The sequence below is a fragment of the Arvicola amphibius genome, chromosome 6, assembly GCF_903992535.2.
Source record: "Arvicola amphibius chromosome 6, mArvAmp1.2, whole genome shotgun sequence".
Classification (NCBI taxonomy): domain Eukaryota; kingdom Metazoa; phylum Chordata; class Mammalia; order Rodentia; family Cricetidae; genus Arvicola; species Arvicola amphibius.
In genome coordinates this window covers 11,367,334-11,384,495 of record NC_052052.2, presented here as the reverse complement: position 1 = coordinate 11,384,495, position 17,162 = coordinate 11,367,334, and the positions used below count along the sequence as shown (strand labels likewise).

Genomic DNA, 17,162 nt, shown 5'->3' with positions numbered 1-17,162 from the left:
CACCTATGTCTGACAACCCCAGGGCTAGCACAGAGCCATCTGTACTCTGACTTTTATCAAGAACTCAACTGCCAGGCCTTGGGCAGCCCCACCAGGCTAGGTTTCTGCTCTGCACAGGGCCTTCAGCCCCAGCCTAGGCCCTTGCTTTAAGCCATATTCATCCCTCAGGGATGTCTCTAGGGACACGTGTCTGGTAAACAGACCCAGTGACTCCTCTTCCTGGGAACAGGAATGCCCATGGATGGAATGTGATGAAATCTGCCTCACACATAGGGTGCTTCGAGCCCGGCAAGGGTTGCCAAGGAGTGTCCGGCCACTCTGGGCTCCTGAAAGAGCACGTGCACACAAGAGTATATGTGTGAGACGTGGAGACCACACATGCAGGCGGGTATGTGAATGCTGGCAATTAATGGAGCCACTGCTGCTCAGTGACAGAACTCCCCAATTCTGTCACAGGAAGACTTGTCCCTAAGTTTCCTCACCCTACCAGAGCCCTGGGAGGTAGTCTTATCTTCCTGCGTGAGACCTCTATCCAGCCAGGAGGCCACTAGTGTGTCCAGGCTCTCCCTCAGAACTCTCACCCTGGGCCAGCATCCTCCTATGAGCAAGCAGGTGACAGTCAACAAACCCTGATCCGGGGGCTGGGGAGATGGCTCAGCAGTTAAAGGCACTGTCCAGGAAGTCTGACCACCCGAGTTTGATCCCTGGGACCCACATAATGGGAGGAAATAGACTCCTCCAAGTGTCATTTGAACTCCATACTCGTGCTGTGGAACATACACACACATGCACACGCACGCACACACATGCACACACACACACACACACACACACACACACACACACACACACACACTAAATAAAGTCTTGACCCTTCTCAGTGTGCTCACTGGGATGAGACTCCTCCTTGCAGAATACCCCCCTCCCAGCCCCCTACCCTGACCTTGAACTCCAAACAGCAGGTGCTACTCAGAACTGAGGCTCAAAGTCTTTTCTCACAGGGTTGAGTCCAGGTTACCCGGGCTGCGACAACAGGTGTACGGGCTCGGAGGGGGCGGGACGCACTCCAGCACCGCCCTCCGCCCTCTGCGCTCCCTGGGTCTCCCCCGCCCGCCGCGGCGTCGCCCGGTCCTGGCAGCTGCGGGCGCGGCGCTAGGCGATCGGGACGCGGCAGCCGGGACGACGACCCAGGCGCGAGCGGAGGCCGAGCCGAGCAGCCCCGGCTCACGGAGACATGAGCGCGCGGCCGCCCGCCGCACCCCGGGCGCAGTGGCCCGGCCCCGCCGCCCGGTGATGGGATCCTGCGTGTCGCGAGGTGAGGACCCGGCGGCCCGGGACGCGGCGAGGGGCGGGGGCACCAGCGCGCGGCCCGGGGGAGGCCTAGGGTGGGTGTCCGCCCTTCACGGACCAGCCGCACCCCAGGGACGCGGTGCTCCATTGGGACAGGGCTCGGGAGGAGAGCGGGCAGCTTGCAGAGCCGGCGGAGGTCTCGGTACCCCACGCCCCACTTGGCACCCGGCAGGTGGCATGGAGCAAGGTCCCGGTGCCATGCTTTCTTCTGCAGCCACACGCCTCCCGCAGTGTACCTGGGAGGGGAGGATGGCTTCCGGTTCTTTCTGGTCCTCTTATGGGTCACTAAGCTCCAGGAAGACAGGCAGACCTCGCTCCTGCTCCCCAAGACGCAGGCCTTCCTAGCCCGGGGTCCCTTTTCCCTCCCGGTGCCTCGTTCTTCAATCCTAGAAACCCCCTGGCAGGAAGGAGTCAGCAGGGATGAACAGGTTATCGGGGTTAGCTTTACCCCACCCTCATCCCTAACTCCATCCCCACCCCCATCCCCGCTCAGGGGATAGGAGAGGACAGAGGACAGCTGACATTCCCAGTAACCCCTGGGCCTTTGTCTCTGACCTGGCACCTTGGTCACCCCCAAGGTGATTCCAGGGAATGGGAGTGACTTTCCCTCATCTGGAAGGGGTGGGGCACCTGACTGTGAATGGGGGGCCTAGGGTCTTTCATGGAGGCTGGGGGATGGGCATACCTGTCTTCGGAGTAATATTTTAGAAAAGAGTTTGGGAGGTGTCAGAGCATGCCTGTAATCTCAGCACTCAGGAGGTGTAAGATCAAGAGTTCAAGGCATCCACAGCATAGACAGTTCGTGGCCAATCTGGGCTATACCCCTAAGACCTTGTGTCAAAACAACCCGCCCCCCAAAAAAAAGGTTGGGTCATTGGCCCTACCCCCCTTAGGACTTTTACCTTCCAGTGGGAGCAGGGTTGGGCTGGGAATAAGAACCTAGAGACCAGGGTTCCTTACCCAAGGTCTTTGAAGATTCCACTGGCCACTTCAGGCAGAGAAGGATCAGCTGGCCTTGGAGTGGGGCTGGGCAGGCCCTAGAGGGGATCTTGGTCTGGGGAATGACGAAAAATCCATCCTCTGGACTCTGAGGGAGTTCTGCTCCGAGTTCAAGGAAGAGTATTCAGGGAAGTGACTCAGGGTGTCCCTGGTAGGTGTCAGCAGTGGGGTCCTGTATGAAGTTGGTTCAAGGTGATTGATGGTCACAGGGCTACCTACTGGGTGTCAGTCACTGTGGTCCTATGAGACCCAAGGAGCTCAGTATGCACCTGGCCTGTGAAGCAAGCAGAGAGTTAGGAAAGGTCTGGCTCCAAGGTCTCAGAGTCTGAGCCATTCCCAGAAACCCTCGAGACTCTGGGTAGTCATCCATGGAGGCAGTTCCAGGAGTTAGGTATCTGGATATTTCCTTAGTGACTAGGTTCTTTCTCCATCCCTTGGCTCGCAGCTGTGGGGTCCCAGCCCTGAGTGCACTGTCTGGTGAGCCCAGGGTCCACAGAGTACAGGATAGAGACTAGACAGCGGGGATGCCTGCCAAGGTCACACTGTGAGGCTGACCCAGGTCCTCCATCTCCCACGCTCCCTCCACGACTCCTCTGCCAGGGCAGTTGAGGTCATACTGACTGAGAGACTCTCCGACCTTTCCTCTCGCCTCCTGAGTGCCACCCCCAGATCAGGCTGCATTTTCTAACCCTCTCCCCATCCTGAAAGGACAGAGGCTGACAGTCTCAACATGCACTCCAGCAACTTAGAAGTGAGAAGTATGAGCTGGGTGGTGGTAGCGCACGCTGCTTTTAATCCCAGCACTCGGGAGGCAGAGGCAGGGGGATCTCTGTGAGTTCGAGGTCATCCTGGTCTACAGAGTGAGTTTCCCAGGACCACAAACCAAGAAACAATAAAGGCAGGGCTGGAGAGTCTCTCACTCCAGGGGCAGGTCCTCAGCCTCAGCCTCAGCACCCTCCGCCTTGTGGTGATATCACCTCAGGTTTCGCTGGGCTCCTGAGTCCCTACCTCTGCACACCTGGACCAGTTGTTGACCACTGTCCTCGCTTGCCAAGGGTTTGCATGGGCTGTGTTCAGAGCCTGAAGTGAGGTCATGGGTCTTGAACTTTGATGTCTCACAGAGCCTGGAGCCTGCAACCAACTGGGGCTACCCAGTTCCCCCTACTCCAGGTCCAGGCTACACCTGAGAGATCCACCCCACCCAGCAATTAGCTTCTGCCACTGGGCTGGGGGATCAGGAGTCTCCAGCCTGCAGTCCCTGCTCCACTGTCCCCAACTGTGTGGTTTCAAGTTGAGTGGGAATCGTATTAAGGTGGGAGCATAGGATTGGGCGGGAGAGGGTCTCAGTGCAAAGACCCCTCCCCACGGTCCAGTCACTGTCAACACTCAATAACCATTTCTCGAGTGGAGCTCGTGTATCAGCTTTGCTGCAGACAATTGCTCCTGACCATGGTGGGATAGGGGACCCCTCCTGCCTCCGAGGAAGCAGTAGGTGCCAGGCATTTGTGTTGAGGGCAGGGGGATACTGGCCGCACACACTGTATCTCAGAGCTACTTTGTATTCCTTGTCTATCTCTATTTCTTCAACTTTTGTTTACTTTTTATTTATTTTGGTTGTTCGAGACAGGGTTTCTCTGTAGCTTTTTGGAGCCTGTCCTGGTTACTTTATCTTTGAGACAGGCTCTTATTCTGTAGTCTTGGCTGGCATTGAACTCAAGGTCATCTTCCTGCTTCCAGCTCCCAAAAGCTAGAGTTTTGTGTTTGAGCTACCACATCTGCCCTGTTTGTCTTTTTGTTTGTTTGTTTAGATAGGATCTCCAGTAGCCCAGGCTAACCTTGGACTTGCTGTTACTAAGGATGACCTTGAACTCCTGATCCTTCTTGCCTCTACCTCCTAGGTGCTAGGATTATAGGCTGAACCACCATGCATCATGCATGTGACGCTAAGGGACTGAACCCAGGATTTCATGCATGCTAGGCCAGCACTTCACCAGCTCAGCTACAATCCGAGTCTCTGGTTCATCTGGTTTTTTTGTTTTGTTTTTCAAGACAGTGTTTCTCTGTGTAACAGTCCTGGCTGTCTTGAAACTCTCTTGGTAGACCAGGCTGGCCAGGAACTCACAGAGGTCCGCCTCCCTCTGCCTCCCAAATGCTGGGATTAAAGGCGTGCGCCACCACCAGCCTGGCTGGTTCATCTTTTTTTAAGCTGCCACTCTTTGGATGCTTATCCTGAGCCACGCTGAGCCAGGTCTTGGCTCTCCTGACCCAGTTAGTTCTCCTTGAACCTGGGAGGGAAGTGGGTTCAGAGTGGAGCGAGACCTCACTCAGGTCACCCACCTGGCAGCACAGAGAGGCAGACTCACGTCTATGACTCAGGTCTATGGGCCCCAGTGCTGAGCAAGGAGCCCCTGCCCTTTGATTTTTTTCAGACTCCTTGCTCTCCCCCAAAGCTGTTGGCATATGGCCAGAAGTCCAGAACCAATTTCTGGGATGGCTCAGAGGCCTCATGTCTGGTTAGGTTTCTTGGCACCGTCAGGGGCAGACAGTGTGGGACACACAGGGCGTCAGTATCTACCCCTCTCTATCTCAGGGTCCCTCTGTGCCCACCTATGCCTCCTGGCTCCACAGCTTCTCTGTCTACCCCTCCCATCACAGGCCTCTCCTCCAGCTATTCAGCCAGCCTCCCTGCCTACCCTGGGGGTCTCTAGTGTCCAGCGTATTGGTTCTTATGTGAGGAGATATGGGCCACTGAGGATTTTCTTCTGAAGAATCAAATGTCTGATTATGTCTAGAAGGCTGAGGTCCTGCGGGGGCCCTGCCAGAGCTCCTGCTGGGAGCAGCATTGCAGTGAGCTCTGTGGGAGAATTAGGAAAGAATCAACATAGTTCAGTCTGAGGGGAGGGACACAGTTTTGTGTTAAAAGAAGTGAACACACACACAGAGAGAGACCACAGAAAACAATGATTGCACTACCCATACTACTCCTAGGTCTGCACCTCGTCCTTGCCACTCACTACCTGGTGCCTTGGATATGCCATGCAGACTCTCCGAGGCTTAATTTTCTCATCTGTCAGGTGGGCACGTTGCTACCCACTTTTCAGGGTTCAAAGCAAAATCCTAGGTGAGGAATCACCATGGTGCCTGACCCGGAGCGCACGCTTAATAAACAGGCAGTGTATCCTCGCAGGCCAGGCTTCTCCCCCAAGAGAGTCATCTCGTCAGCTCAGGCCAACCTGGCAGTGTGCCTGGCATTGGTGCAACTGGAGTAGACTGGGCCCCAGGAGGGCAGAGTGAATGAGAAGGAGCTGGGGTGAGTGAAAGCCCTTGGTTGGGGATGGAAAGGGATCCCTCTGAGCTCAGCCAACCAGAGGGTTACCGGACCATCCTGGCCCAGGTGGTTCTGGAAGACATTGGAGAATGGGCCTCTGCCAAGGGCCTGCCCTCCTGGCAGGGACTCACCAGGCAGAGTCGCCAGTGACTTGGTCTTTGGTCCCCTTTGTAGGGTTCAGAGGGTCCCCAGGGCAAACACCAGCCCAGGAACAGGACACAGGAGTCCCACTGTCTAGAAAGACAAATTGTGGGATAGAACGAGCAGCTCCTCAGAGAGAGTCCCGACACAGCGGTAGCCTCCTGCGGTAGCCCTCCGCACTCACGGATGAGAAGTGAAGTATACACGGGGAACACATGGCTGTGGCCCAGAGAATTAAGCTCAACGCTGCTTCTGTACAGCTCCAAGGGCAGCTGATATACCACCGTGGGAGGGACCACCTGGTGCATCCTTTGGCCACAGGTGCCTGGAGCCTCTTTGGGGAGGCTGGCTTCCAGGCAGGCGGCACCAGGGGCTTTGCGCCCAGGCTGCTGCTCACTTGTTGTTTGCCTTCTCAGTGCTGCTGGGAAAGAGCCCTCTTCATTCCATCTGCGCGGTCCCCTCCCAAGCGGCTGCAGGCTCATTTTCTCGCTCCTAAGAAACACTCCGGGTGCAGGTGGCAACCACAGTGACTAATGGGCTGGGACACGGGGCCCTAATGAGTAGCTGTAAGCTCCGGCCAGCTCTGAAGCAAATGAGAGGAGTCTGGGGTGAGGGGGAAGCAGGTTCACCCAGGCTGGTAGTGGGAGTGCCACAGTGCGAAGAGCTTAGGTTAGACATTATGGAGAACTGTCTGGGTGGTTAAGCTGACGTTCTCATTGGGGAGCTTTGGTAGAAAAGGCAGGAAACATCTCTGCCAAGCAGAGGGATGGAGGGGAATCTCTTAATGATGCCCCTTTCCTGGAAGGATCAAAATGGTCTTCAGGTTGCCATGGCAACAAGAAGACTGTCCCTCCTGTAGCCTGAGAAGGTGAGAGAGGGAGCAGGTTCAAGAAAGGGCCTCAGACTTTCCGGGGAAAGGAGTAGGGTGTACACTGTGAACGAGAGGGGGTGTCACCACACGACTCCCTTGGGAGAGGCACCCAAGAAAGCAGGCAGGCATTAGAGGTCCTCTGGGCTTTCCTCTGCCCCACCCTGCATGGCAGTGTGTTTTTCCAGTCACCAAAGCCATGATGCGGCCAGGTCCCTGCTGGGCTAAGAGCGGCCTGTGATTTCATCCTGGGTTGCTCTATGGCAACCAGCCCATGACATCATGGGACCAAAGTCTTCAGGGGGAGGAGACTTTGGTAGGGGCATCTGAGTCCCAAATGGGATGGGAGTCAGGGGCTATCAGCCCCACCACCACCCCAGCAAATATCTGGTGTCACTGCTGTCATGGGCTCCCCTTCTCATCCTTGTCACTCCCTTATCACTGCAGCTGGAAGGCTCAGGGCTTCAGGGGTGCCCAGGGAGTCCAGAAGCATCCCAGCATCCGACCAGGAACCCAGCACCACCCTGTAGCTAGACAGACTCTGGCTTTGCACAACATGCAGAATTCCAGAACACTCAAAGTGTCTCTTAACTTTTTGTTGTTTGGTGTGTGTGTGTGTGTGTGTGTGTGTGGGGTGTGTATGTGTATGGTGTGTGTGCATGGTATGTGTGTATGGTGTGCGTATGTCTATAGTGCGTATGCATGTGTGGTGTGTCTCTGTGTGTGTATGTGGTATGCGTGTGTGGTGTGTCTATGGTGTGTGTGTACATGCTCGGTGTGTTGCTGTGTATTCTAGACTGATTTGGAACATACCATATATTTCAGACTGGCTTCCAACTCCCAATCCTCCTGCCTCAGCCTCCAGTGCTGGGATCACAAGCATGTGTCACCATGCCTAGTCACAGCTTTCAAACTAAAAAAAAAAAAAATTAATTTGAAAAAAATTATTTCATATGTGTTTTGCCTGCATCGTGTATATTTCTAGTGCCTATAGAGGCCAGGGAAGGACATGAGATCCACGGGAAATGGAGTTAGAGATAGTTGTGAATTGTCATGTGTGTGCTGGGAATCAACCCAGGTCCTCTGGGACAGCAGCCAGTGCTCTTCAATACTAGGCTATTTCTCCAGCCCCTAAGGTTTTTTTTGTTTTTATGTGTGCTTGTTTGTTATGTGTTTGTGTGTGGCAGTGTGCATATGACATTACATGTATGATGGTCTTAGACCAACTGGGAGTCAGGTCTCTCCTGTCACCCATGACTCCCAGGGATGGAACCCAGATCAGTGGACTTGGCAGCAGGCACCTTTAAACCACAGAGATCTTGCTGGTCGAGCTTTCAAACGGATATTTTTGGACCCTGTGGTGAATGAGCATGGCCCCCATATATTTGAACCCTTGGTCCCTAGTTAGTGGAACTGTTTGGGAAGGATTGGGAGGCGTGGCCTTGTTGGAGGAGGTGTGTCACTGGGATGGGCTTTGATGTCTCAAAAGTCCCTGCTTTCCCAGTTAGCTCTCTCTCTGCTTTGTGCTCGTGGATCAGGATGTAAGCTCTCAGCCATGGTTACAGTACCATATCTGCCTGTCAAGTTGTCTTAGTTGTGGTATCTCAGCATCGCGATAGAAAAGTAACTAAGGCAGACCTGTAGGAAGAAATAAATATTTTGCATTTTGACCCAGTGTGTATATCTAGAAAATTCTCACCTGTGTGAATTCTCATACACACAGACACACACACACACACACACACACACACACACACACACACACACACACACGCACGCTCCATGACATAAGACTGAATGAATCTCAGGCTGCCTCTGGTCCTGATGATCTCCATTCTATTCTATTCAATACTTATTTTGTTATTTTTTTAAATAGACCCGGTGAAAAGACGACTGAGGATATAAATGTAGTTCAGTGGGAGAATGCTTCCCAGCATGCATCAGGCCTCGGTTTTTGATCTCCAGCTGGAGATCATTCAGATAAATGGATAACCATGTAAGCAGCGAATAAATTAAAACCAAACCTGATGAATGGCTTACATGCCATTGAAGGATGTGGCCCCTATCCCGCCATTGAGTCCCTCCTTTGTGGAGATGGGGGTATTGGAGCACAGAGAAAAGCAACAACTAACTTGGGGGTCACACAGCGGATCGGAACGCAGCAGGCTGTGCTGGGGACTGTGTGAGTCCAAACTCATGGTTCAGCCCTCATTCTCAGAACCCACGCTGTCTTCTGTGCCCTGCCCTCTTATGTCTGGGTCACTTTGGGGCAGGAGAGGACATTGACTATCACCTTGCCTTCCTCTCCTATGACGTCCAGACAGCCTGGTTCCAGGCTCCCTGCCTTGGCCCATGCGTTCCAGCCTTGGGGCAGGTCCCAGATCCTCTGGCCTCTTTCGGAAAGTAATTTGGCTGGAAACTTTCACCTTGAACGCAGGCTTGTACTCCCTCCAGCTGGGCTGGCTGTGCCTGTGGTGGGGGTTCTGTGGCACTTCCTCTGTTGGGACCCCGTTCTGCCCTGACCTTTTGGGGTCTGGAGTGGAGTGTGGCTGGAGACAGAAACCCGGTATTTGACAGAACCTTGTCATGTTGATGGCGGAACCCCTCGCTTTTCTCCTTTGTGAAGCCCCTAATGAGATCCTGCTGTGTTCTGGGCCTTGCGGCAGGAGCTGGGGCTGCTGTGGCCCATCAGATGGATGAAGTTGGGGGCTAGGGAGATCATTCAGTTGGGGACCTGACTACATTTCATTCCCAAATCCACATTAGGAAGCCAGGCATGGTAGCCTGCATGTGCAGTGCCAGCGTTGGGCACAGAGGATCCTGGCCAGTTGGCCAGGCCTACATGGAAATTTCCAGTCTAATGAGAGCCCTTGCCTCAAAAATAGATAGATAAATAAATAAACAAATAAATGCGTACATAAATAAATAGATAAGTAGTAGTGTCTGAAGAACATCACCCAAGGTTGTCCTCTAGCCTACACCCATGCGCACGCGCGCGCGCACGCGCACACGCACACACAGACACACACGTTCTCTCTCACTCTCTCACACAATACACACATGCTCTTTCTCTCTCTCTCTCTCTCACACACACACACACATACAACGCCTAGTCTCAAAGTAAAAAGAAAACATCTTTGTATAGTTGTAGCATGTGTTTGTATATTAATCTAAGTGCTATTACAAAAGAGTAAAAAAACACTAATTTTTTTTCTTTATAGCCAAGCATTGTAACAGGGTTTCTCTGTGTAGCCCTTGCTGTCCTGGAACTAGCTCTGTAGACCAAACTGACCTCAAACTCACAGAGATCCTCCTGCCTCTGCCTCCTGAGGGCTGGGCTGGTAGTGGTGATGAATTCAGGAGGCAGAGGCAGGAGGGTCTCTGTGAGTTTGAGGCCAGTCTGGTCTACATAGGAAGCCAGGGCTACATGATTAGACCCTGTCTCAAAAAGTTATAAAGTAAAAATAATTACAATAGCGGCACATTGGCACAGACCTGTAAGTGCCAGCTGCTTGGCAGGCTGGGGCAGGAAGTTCAAAGATAACCTGGCCTACATAGAAAGCCTCTGTCTCAAAGATGGAGGAAGAAGAAAAGGAGGAATCAGAAGCTTTACACTTAACCGTTGACTTCAATTATTAACTTAGAGATGAAGTCTTGGTTTTTTGAGACAGGATCTCTCTGTGTAGCCTGACTGTCCTGAAACTTGCTCTGTAGACCAGGCTGGCTTCATACTCACAGAGATCCACCTGCCTCTGCCTCCCAAATGCTAGGATTAAAGATGTGCACCGCCACCACCCAGCTGTCTAGTTTCTTTACACATAAAAGAGGGATAGCTTGACTCCTCCTTTTTGGTCCAAACTTCTCATTTCTATTACTACCTTATTACTATGACTAAGTAGGTTTTTTTTTTCCTAAATTTCTCCTGCCATCTTTATTTCCAGATCTGCTCACAAGTGCCCACAAAGACTGCCCCAGGCCCCAGGGCACAGACCTCCTGAATCAGGATCTGACCTCCAGCCAGCATCTGCCTGCTGTTGTTCCGGACCATGATGCTGGCAAGGTAACTGGCCGTTCCTCACCCTCCCTCTGCCTGCCCTGGCTCCAGCTGCTCTTTTATGTCCCTAAGGCAAGCAGAAGCCATTCTCAGTTCCTTTCTTCCTTGCCAACCCTAGTTTCTCCCTGAGCATTAGGGGCATCAAGGGCTTAGCATTCAGCTGGATGAGGGTCTGCCTTGGGCTGGGCATCAGGAATGGGGCCAGACTTATTTAAAACAGCACAATCCCACCCCAAAGGTCTTCCTGCCCAAATTAACTCAAGTCTTGCAGACAGTAGGTTCTGCTGCCAGTCCAGACTGCTTAGCACCTGGCAACAGATACTCAAGAGCAAAAGCGGGGGGGGGGTCCTCCACATAGATCAGGAAGGTGTAGCGAGGGGTCCTAGTTCATACTTTCCATACTTGCCCAGGGATGTGGCTTGAACCTACCAGGTTATTTTGTTTGTTTTAAGATTTATTTATTTTTCATTTACATGTATAAGTGTTTGACTTCATGTGTCTATAGTCAACACTTGTGTGCAGTACCTGTGGATGCCAGAAGAGGGCAGTGGATCTCCTGGGACTAGAGGTACAGATGGTTGTGAACTGCCTTGTGGGTGCTGGGAACTGAACCCATGTCCTATGGAAAAATAACACATACTCTCAACTACTGAGCCATCTCTATAGCCTTAAGATGCTGGTTTTTAATTTTTTTTGTTTCATCATTAATGTTATTATTATGATTATTTGATTTTTTTTGTTCTTGATATTTTTCCATTTTTTGAGAAAGGGTTTCACTATGTTGTGCTGGCTGTCCTGGAACTCACAGAGATCCTCCTGCCTCTGCTTCCCTGGTGCTGGGAATAGAGGTATGAGCCACCATACCAGCTAGGTCATTGGTTTTTGAACTCTCTAGGCTCCAGTTGTCAGGAAATAATGAAAGTATACTCTGGTCTAGGCAGGAACAGGCCACTGTGTCCCACTTCTTTGAGTGCTACGGGACAGCAGGCAGACCTTGATTTCTCAGGTGGAGCCACCCTACCCTGCAGGGTCTTCAGGCCTTAGCCATGTCACAGCGTCCCCAGTCCTGACTAGTCCCCTTTCTCCTCTTGCTTCAGGACAAGCAGATGGATTTCTGTTGGGATCCGTGGCAGGTAAGTGTGCTTGCTCCCCGAAGTCCAGCCAGCCCAGCTGACACCATTGTCCCTGCTTCCTCTGCTGGGCCCACCCCAGGCCCACAGTCCTGCCAGCCCAGGGGATGGATGGGATCTCCCTGTCTTTCTCTGCCTGGTCCCTGGCTGCCACCTAAGGATGAGTGGGTGGTAACAGTGGTCTGCAGAGGGCAGGGGGACAATGTCCTCTGGCTGACTGCCCTTCCCACCTACTCCTTCTTTTTCTACAGAGGTGCTTCCAAACCACCAATGGCTATCTATCCGACTCTAGAGCCTGCCCCAGCAGCTACAGTGTGACTGCCCTGGCCACCTCATCCCTTGTGGGTAGGTCCCCAGAGTCCCCTCCAGCCCTTAGAGATTGTAGGCTCCTCCCCAGATGTATGCTGAGGGAAGGCAATGGGTCACAGTCATGCTGGGTTAATATTTTCTAATTGCCAGATTTCAGGCTGGGTTCCTCTCTCAGGAGTTGGCTTGCTGGGTTTTTCAGGCCCTGGGGGTGCCTCAGAGGGAGGAGGGAGGTGCAGCTTTTGGGTGTCTGACTGCGTGGTCTCCCACGTCACCTTGGATCTCGTTCCCTAGAAGCAGAGCCTGAGGTGGGGCCTGTGCCCCCGGCGAATTGCTCTTGGGCTGGCCTCTGGGGTGTGAAGGCAGCTGGGGAGGCTGAGGGTTTTGCTCAGTGGAGACTTGGTTATAGCTGTGGCTCTCTCCCTGCCTCGACCCACTGGGAGCCCTGCAGCAGGGTCACCTGAGGATCAATGGCACTTGAAGACCACGGGTCTGGACTTCAGTCCTCAGTTGTCCGTGAGGAGGACTGTGTCGCCTTGAGGGCATGAGGCCGCACCAAAGCTGTGATAGTTTTTCTGAAGCAGGCGTGGGAACAAGCCAGGAGCAGCACGCCAAGGTGGCTAGGAGAACGGCACGCAAGTGGGGTGGAGGGGTGGAAGACCCACGCGGTTGTACTTGGCTGCAGACGGCTCTCGGCCAACAACCAGGCCGCTTGGCCCACCAGCGCCTCCTACAGCTTCTCCTCACACTGCAGGCTCCCATCACAATCCTTCCAGGTTCCCACAGGACCCAGCCACCTCCCTCCACCCCTGTCTCTGCAGCTCCCTCCACCTGCCACACCTGCCACCCAATTCGCCCTGTGCCCAAGCATCTGAGAAACACACCATCTCTCCAGAGAACGCCCCTACCCAGCACCCCATTGGGGGTGCAGGTCTCCCCTTCCTTCTCATCTCCATCGTTCCCATGCCCCTGGTCCCTTGTTTCTGTGGACTTCTCATCTGTCCTGGAACTCGCATTCCCCGGGGGCCTTGTGTCTGCCTGGCTTTAGGGACCCTGGGGATGCCCAGATATGTCCCTGGTTGCATTAGCAATGATGAGCAGTTCCTGCCTCCTCCTCTCCATTACCTTCTACACTCAGCCGGTCAGGTCCTACACTCCCCAAGCCCTTCTCCTTCTGTCTAGCCCTGGCCTGCCTCTTGCTGGGTCCCTGCAATGGCCCTGAATTGTCCCCTACCTTCCATCTCCACCCTTGAGCTTTAATCTTTCAATTAGGATGCTATTTCCAAATAACATACCAAACTTCCCTCCCCCCTGGTCCCATGTCTGGCTGGGGCTCTCCACTGTTGTGTAGACAACACAGGGCTGTCACCTTGACTCTCCAGCCACAGTCTGGTCCCTGTGGGGGCTATCAGCCTCTTGTCCCTGGGCGTCACCTTTGATTGTACTGGTGTTATGCCAGCTCTTCTGTGCCATCAACCCTGTCTCACCTGTGGAACAGCCTGGCTCCTTTCTTTCTCACCACCCCAGACCTTCCGAACCCAATTGCAGGCCACTTCCTCCAGGGAGCATACCCTGAGTGCTTCACCCCAGAGTCTAACTCCACAGAGCTGGGAGCACAGGGAAGTGTTGACAGAGGTTTCTGTCCTACCTAGTCCTGCAGCTGTTAAGTCCCAAAGAATCACACAGAGGTCTGCATTAGTTATAAACTGATTGGCCCATTAGCTCAGGCTTCTTATTAACTAATTCTTATCACTTGCATTATCTCATAATTCTTGTCTGAGTTAGCCATGTGGCTTCGTATATTTTTTGGTGAGGCAGTCACATCTTGCTTCCTCTGAGGCTGGGTCATGACTGCAGACTGAACTTTCCTCTCCCAGAATTCACCTGTTCTCATTGCCCCGCCTCTACTTCCTGCCTGGTCGCCACGCCTATACTTCCTTCCTGACTACTGATCTATCAGCATTTTATTAAAAATAATACAAGTGACAGGATAAAAGACCATTGTCCCACAGCCAGGAAGCTCCCTCAGAACTGTCAGTTCATGAGTGGAGGGTGCTGGGTCCCAGAGGAACTGGAGGTCACAGCTAGTCTAAGGAGTGGCTGGTTTGGAAACCTGATTCAAATTCAATAAGACATTGGAAAGGTTGGTGGGGGGCGGACATACAAATGGGTGAGACATGTAGGTGAAGTAGGGCCAAGGCTGGGGAGGGCACAGGGCAGGGTGTGGGGCTTGTGAGGCAAAGCTCCCCCTGATTATGGTTACAGGAAACTGACAGGCACAGGCTTAGAGATCAGGGGTGGTTGGGGTACAGAGCATGGGATGGCCTGAAATGGGGTTTATGCTGACCTGGTAACCCGATAGCCATCCCTGACCTCCTCGCAGGGGTGGTACAAAGCATCAAGGACCACATCACAAAGCCCACAGCCATGGCTCGTGGCCGAGTGGCCCACCTCATCGAGTGGAAAGGCTGGAGCGTCCAGCAGTCAGGCTGGGAGCTGTCCCCAGGAGAGGAGGAGCATTACTGCTGTCTACCTGACGAGCTGCGGGAGGCCCGCTTTGCTGCGGGTGAGCTGGGCAGGTGCAGGGAGGGAGGCCATAGGTGGGCGGGGTCTGCTGGAGTGAAGCTGGGTTTGAGCACGGGATGGCGGATGGGGAGGGCGCTAGGTGGCATCCTTCCTCACCTGGGTAGAGAGGGAGGCCCGTGTAGGCATAGAGTGCCCCCTTCCCACCCATGGGTTCACCGAGCCCGATCTTGCTGCCCGCCAGGTGTTGCTGAGCAGTTTGCTATCACGGAGGCCACTCTGAGTGCCTGGTCCTCCCTGGATGACGAAGAACTGCAGCCAGAGGACAGTACCCAGGGTGCCTTCCAGGTCCAAGGTACAGCCGGGTGTACCAAGGCAGGGTGGGCGGAAGAGCACTGAGGGCGATGCCTGGGTCGCCCAGGTGGGCTCCTTCCTCTCCCTATCCCCTTTTCTCCATGGCTTAGCTTCCTCCTCAGTAACCTGGGAGCGGCAGCCCTGGTCTACACGTTCCCAGGGAGTGCCCCAAGCCAAAAGGAAAGCCTGGCTGCGGTTGGCTTGAGTTGGCACTAGGTGCATTGTGGGTACTGCTTTCCCAAACCTGGGTCCTGGTGAAGTGTGCATTGACTTAGCGCACTTGATTCTCCCTATGGCCAGGAGGGGAGGGCACAGAGGACCAGAAGAAGCACCCATTGTCACACTGCTCATCACTTCCTGTTCTTGGCTACTCTGCTCCCTGTCATGGGGAGACAGCTGAGCTCAGAGAGATTCGAAGACCTGCCTGGGGTCACACAGCTTAGCAGTGATGTACAGGTCTCCCACCCCTTGCTTGGCCTCCCACGCCCAGGGAGGTAGGATGCAGGATGCGGGATTCCATCTCTCTTCTGTACCCTCTTTTTGGTATTCTAGACCTGGAGAGCATCTACCTTCAGGACAGCCTCCTGAGTGGCCCTTCACAAGACGACAGTCTCCTAGCCTGCTCCCCTGGTCTCACTCTCGACGACGGCTGGCCCTCTCTGGAGGAGGAGCCTGCTAGCCCCACCCACCAACACCGACAGAGGCTGCCTGGGGCTCAGGGGCCTGACGGTGGCGGGGCCCACCACGTGCATGGCTCCCTGCCCTCCGTGGACAGTGGCTCTCTCTCGGAAGACGAGGATGAGGTATTCTACAACTGAGGCGAGCTGCACTCCACACTTCGCTGGGAGCTCAATGCACCGTCTGCTGGCACCGAACATCTCTTGACTCCTTGGGACAAAAAGGGTGGAGTGTGGCAGGGATGGTTGCTGTCGTTCTTGTGGAGACCACTCAGTGCCTCCATGGACCTGCCCTCAACAGTGGGAGGGAGCCCCCTGCTTTGTGGGCTTGGCCCCTCCAGGGCCCCTGCCTTCAGCCCGCTCCCAGACTCTTGAGCAGACACCAGGGCAACTGGCCCCAGGAGACTGGCAGTCAGGCCCCTAGGAGAACACCGGGAAAAGGTTGGGAGAGTCAGAGAGTCATTTGGAGGGGCCTGGGAAGCCAGCCTTGACTTGGGCTCATCCCCTTGCCTCTCATCTGTCCCATGGAAGGTGGTCCAGTTTCTTCTGGTCAAGCCATTCCTTGCCTCTCTAACGTCTCCAGAGGGTCTATCTGTTCCTCCCCCTCTTACCTGGTTCCTCCGTGATCCGTGCTCCCAAGCCAAGAGAACCCACATCTCCCCTTACCCCCTTCATCTCCCACAGGGTTCTCTGGTGACATTAAAGTAGTGTGCTCATCCTGGATGAACTTGACCTGGTATCCCAGGGAAAGCGTGTTCCTGAGCCCTGGATGAGGGTCTGTAGGGTTTAGGGAGAACTCCTCCCTCCAACACACAAATACCTGAGAGGCTTCAAAGGAGGAGGTCTAGAGCATCTTCTTGTCCCCAAAGAACCACTCCCAGAGACCCCACTTTGCCAGTTGAACCACAGCCAGGGAGATCAAGTCTGGAGAGCTCATCCCCAAGGTCCTGTTAGAGGTGAGGCCAAGAATCATATGACCTGGTAGGGACCCTCATTTCCCTCTATCTCCTTGCTGAGATGTGAAGATCGAAGAGCCCCGGGCCCAGCCTGTGATGCCCATGTGAGCACCAGATGCCCCAAGGGTTTAACCTAGGCCAACACTAGAACCCAAGGGGCCAAATGCACACTCTTGAGGGAGAACAGACATGAATGGTGGCTCTGGGCATCAGCTTTATTTTTCTCAGGAGCTACTGGTTGGGACTAGATCATCTCAGAAGGCACACACACCAGGGTGAGATTTTTTTCCTTCCTCTGACCCTTCAGGGTGGGCCACAATAAATGTGGAACTCTGTTCAGGCTGGCAGGGCTGCGTGCTGCACCGAAGGGCTGAGCTGGGCTAGAGAGGGTGGAGTTGGGAGGGACGTGAGGGTGGGACTCTGTGCAGCAGCCTCTAGAGCCAGGCAGGGGTCCTTGTTCCAATTCCCAGGCTGGC

General features: G+C 54.1%; 1 protein-coding gene across 1 annotated transcript; it reads left to right on the top strand.

The window, feature by feature from the left end:
* The first annotated feature begins 1,187 nt into the window (after positions 1 to 1,187).
* On the top strand, positions 1,188 to 16,462 carry Fam131c (family with sequence similarity 131 member C). Its single transcript, XM_038333567.1, has 7 exons — positions 1,188 to 1,315; positions 10,628 to 10,746; positions 11,838 to 11,873; positions 12,122 to 12,215; positions 14,560 to 14,742; positions 14,944 to 15,054; positions 15,606 to 16,462. Exons 1-7 carry the CDS (start codon positions 1,294 to 1,296, stop codon positions 15,869 to 15,871), a joined length of 831 nt encoding a protein of 276 aa, XP_038189495.1. The 5' UTR covers positions 1,188 to 1,293; the 3' UTR covers positions 15,872 to 16,462.
* Positions 16,463 to 17,162: the final 700 nt, after the last annotated feature.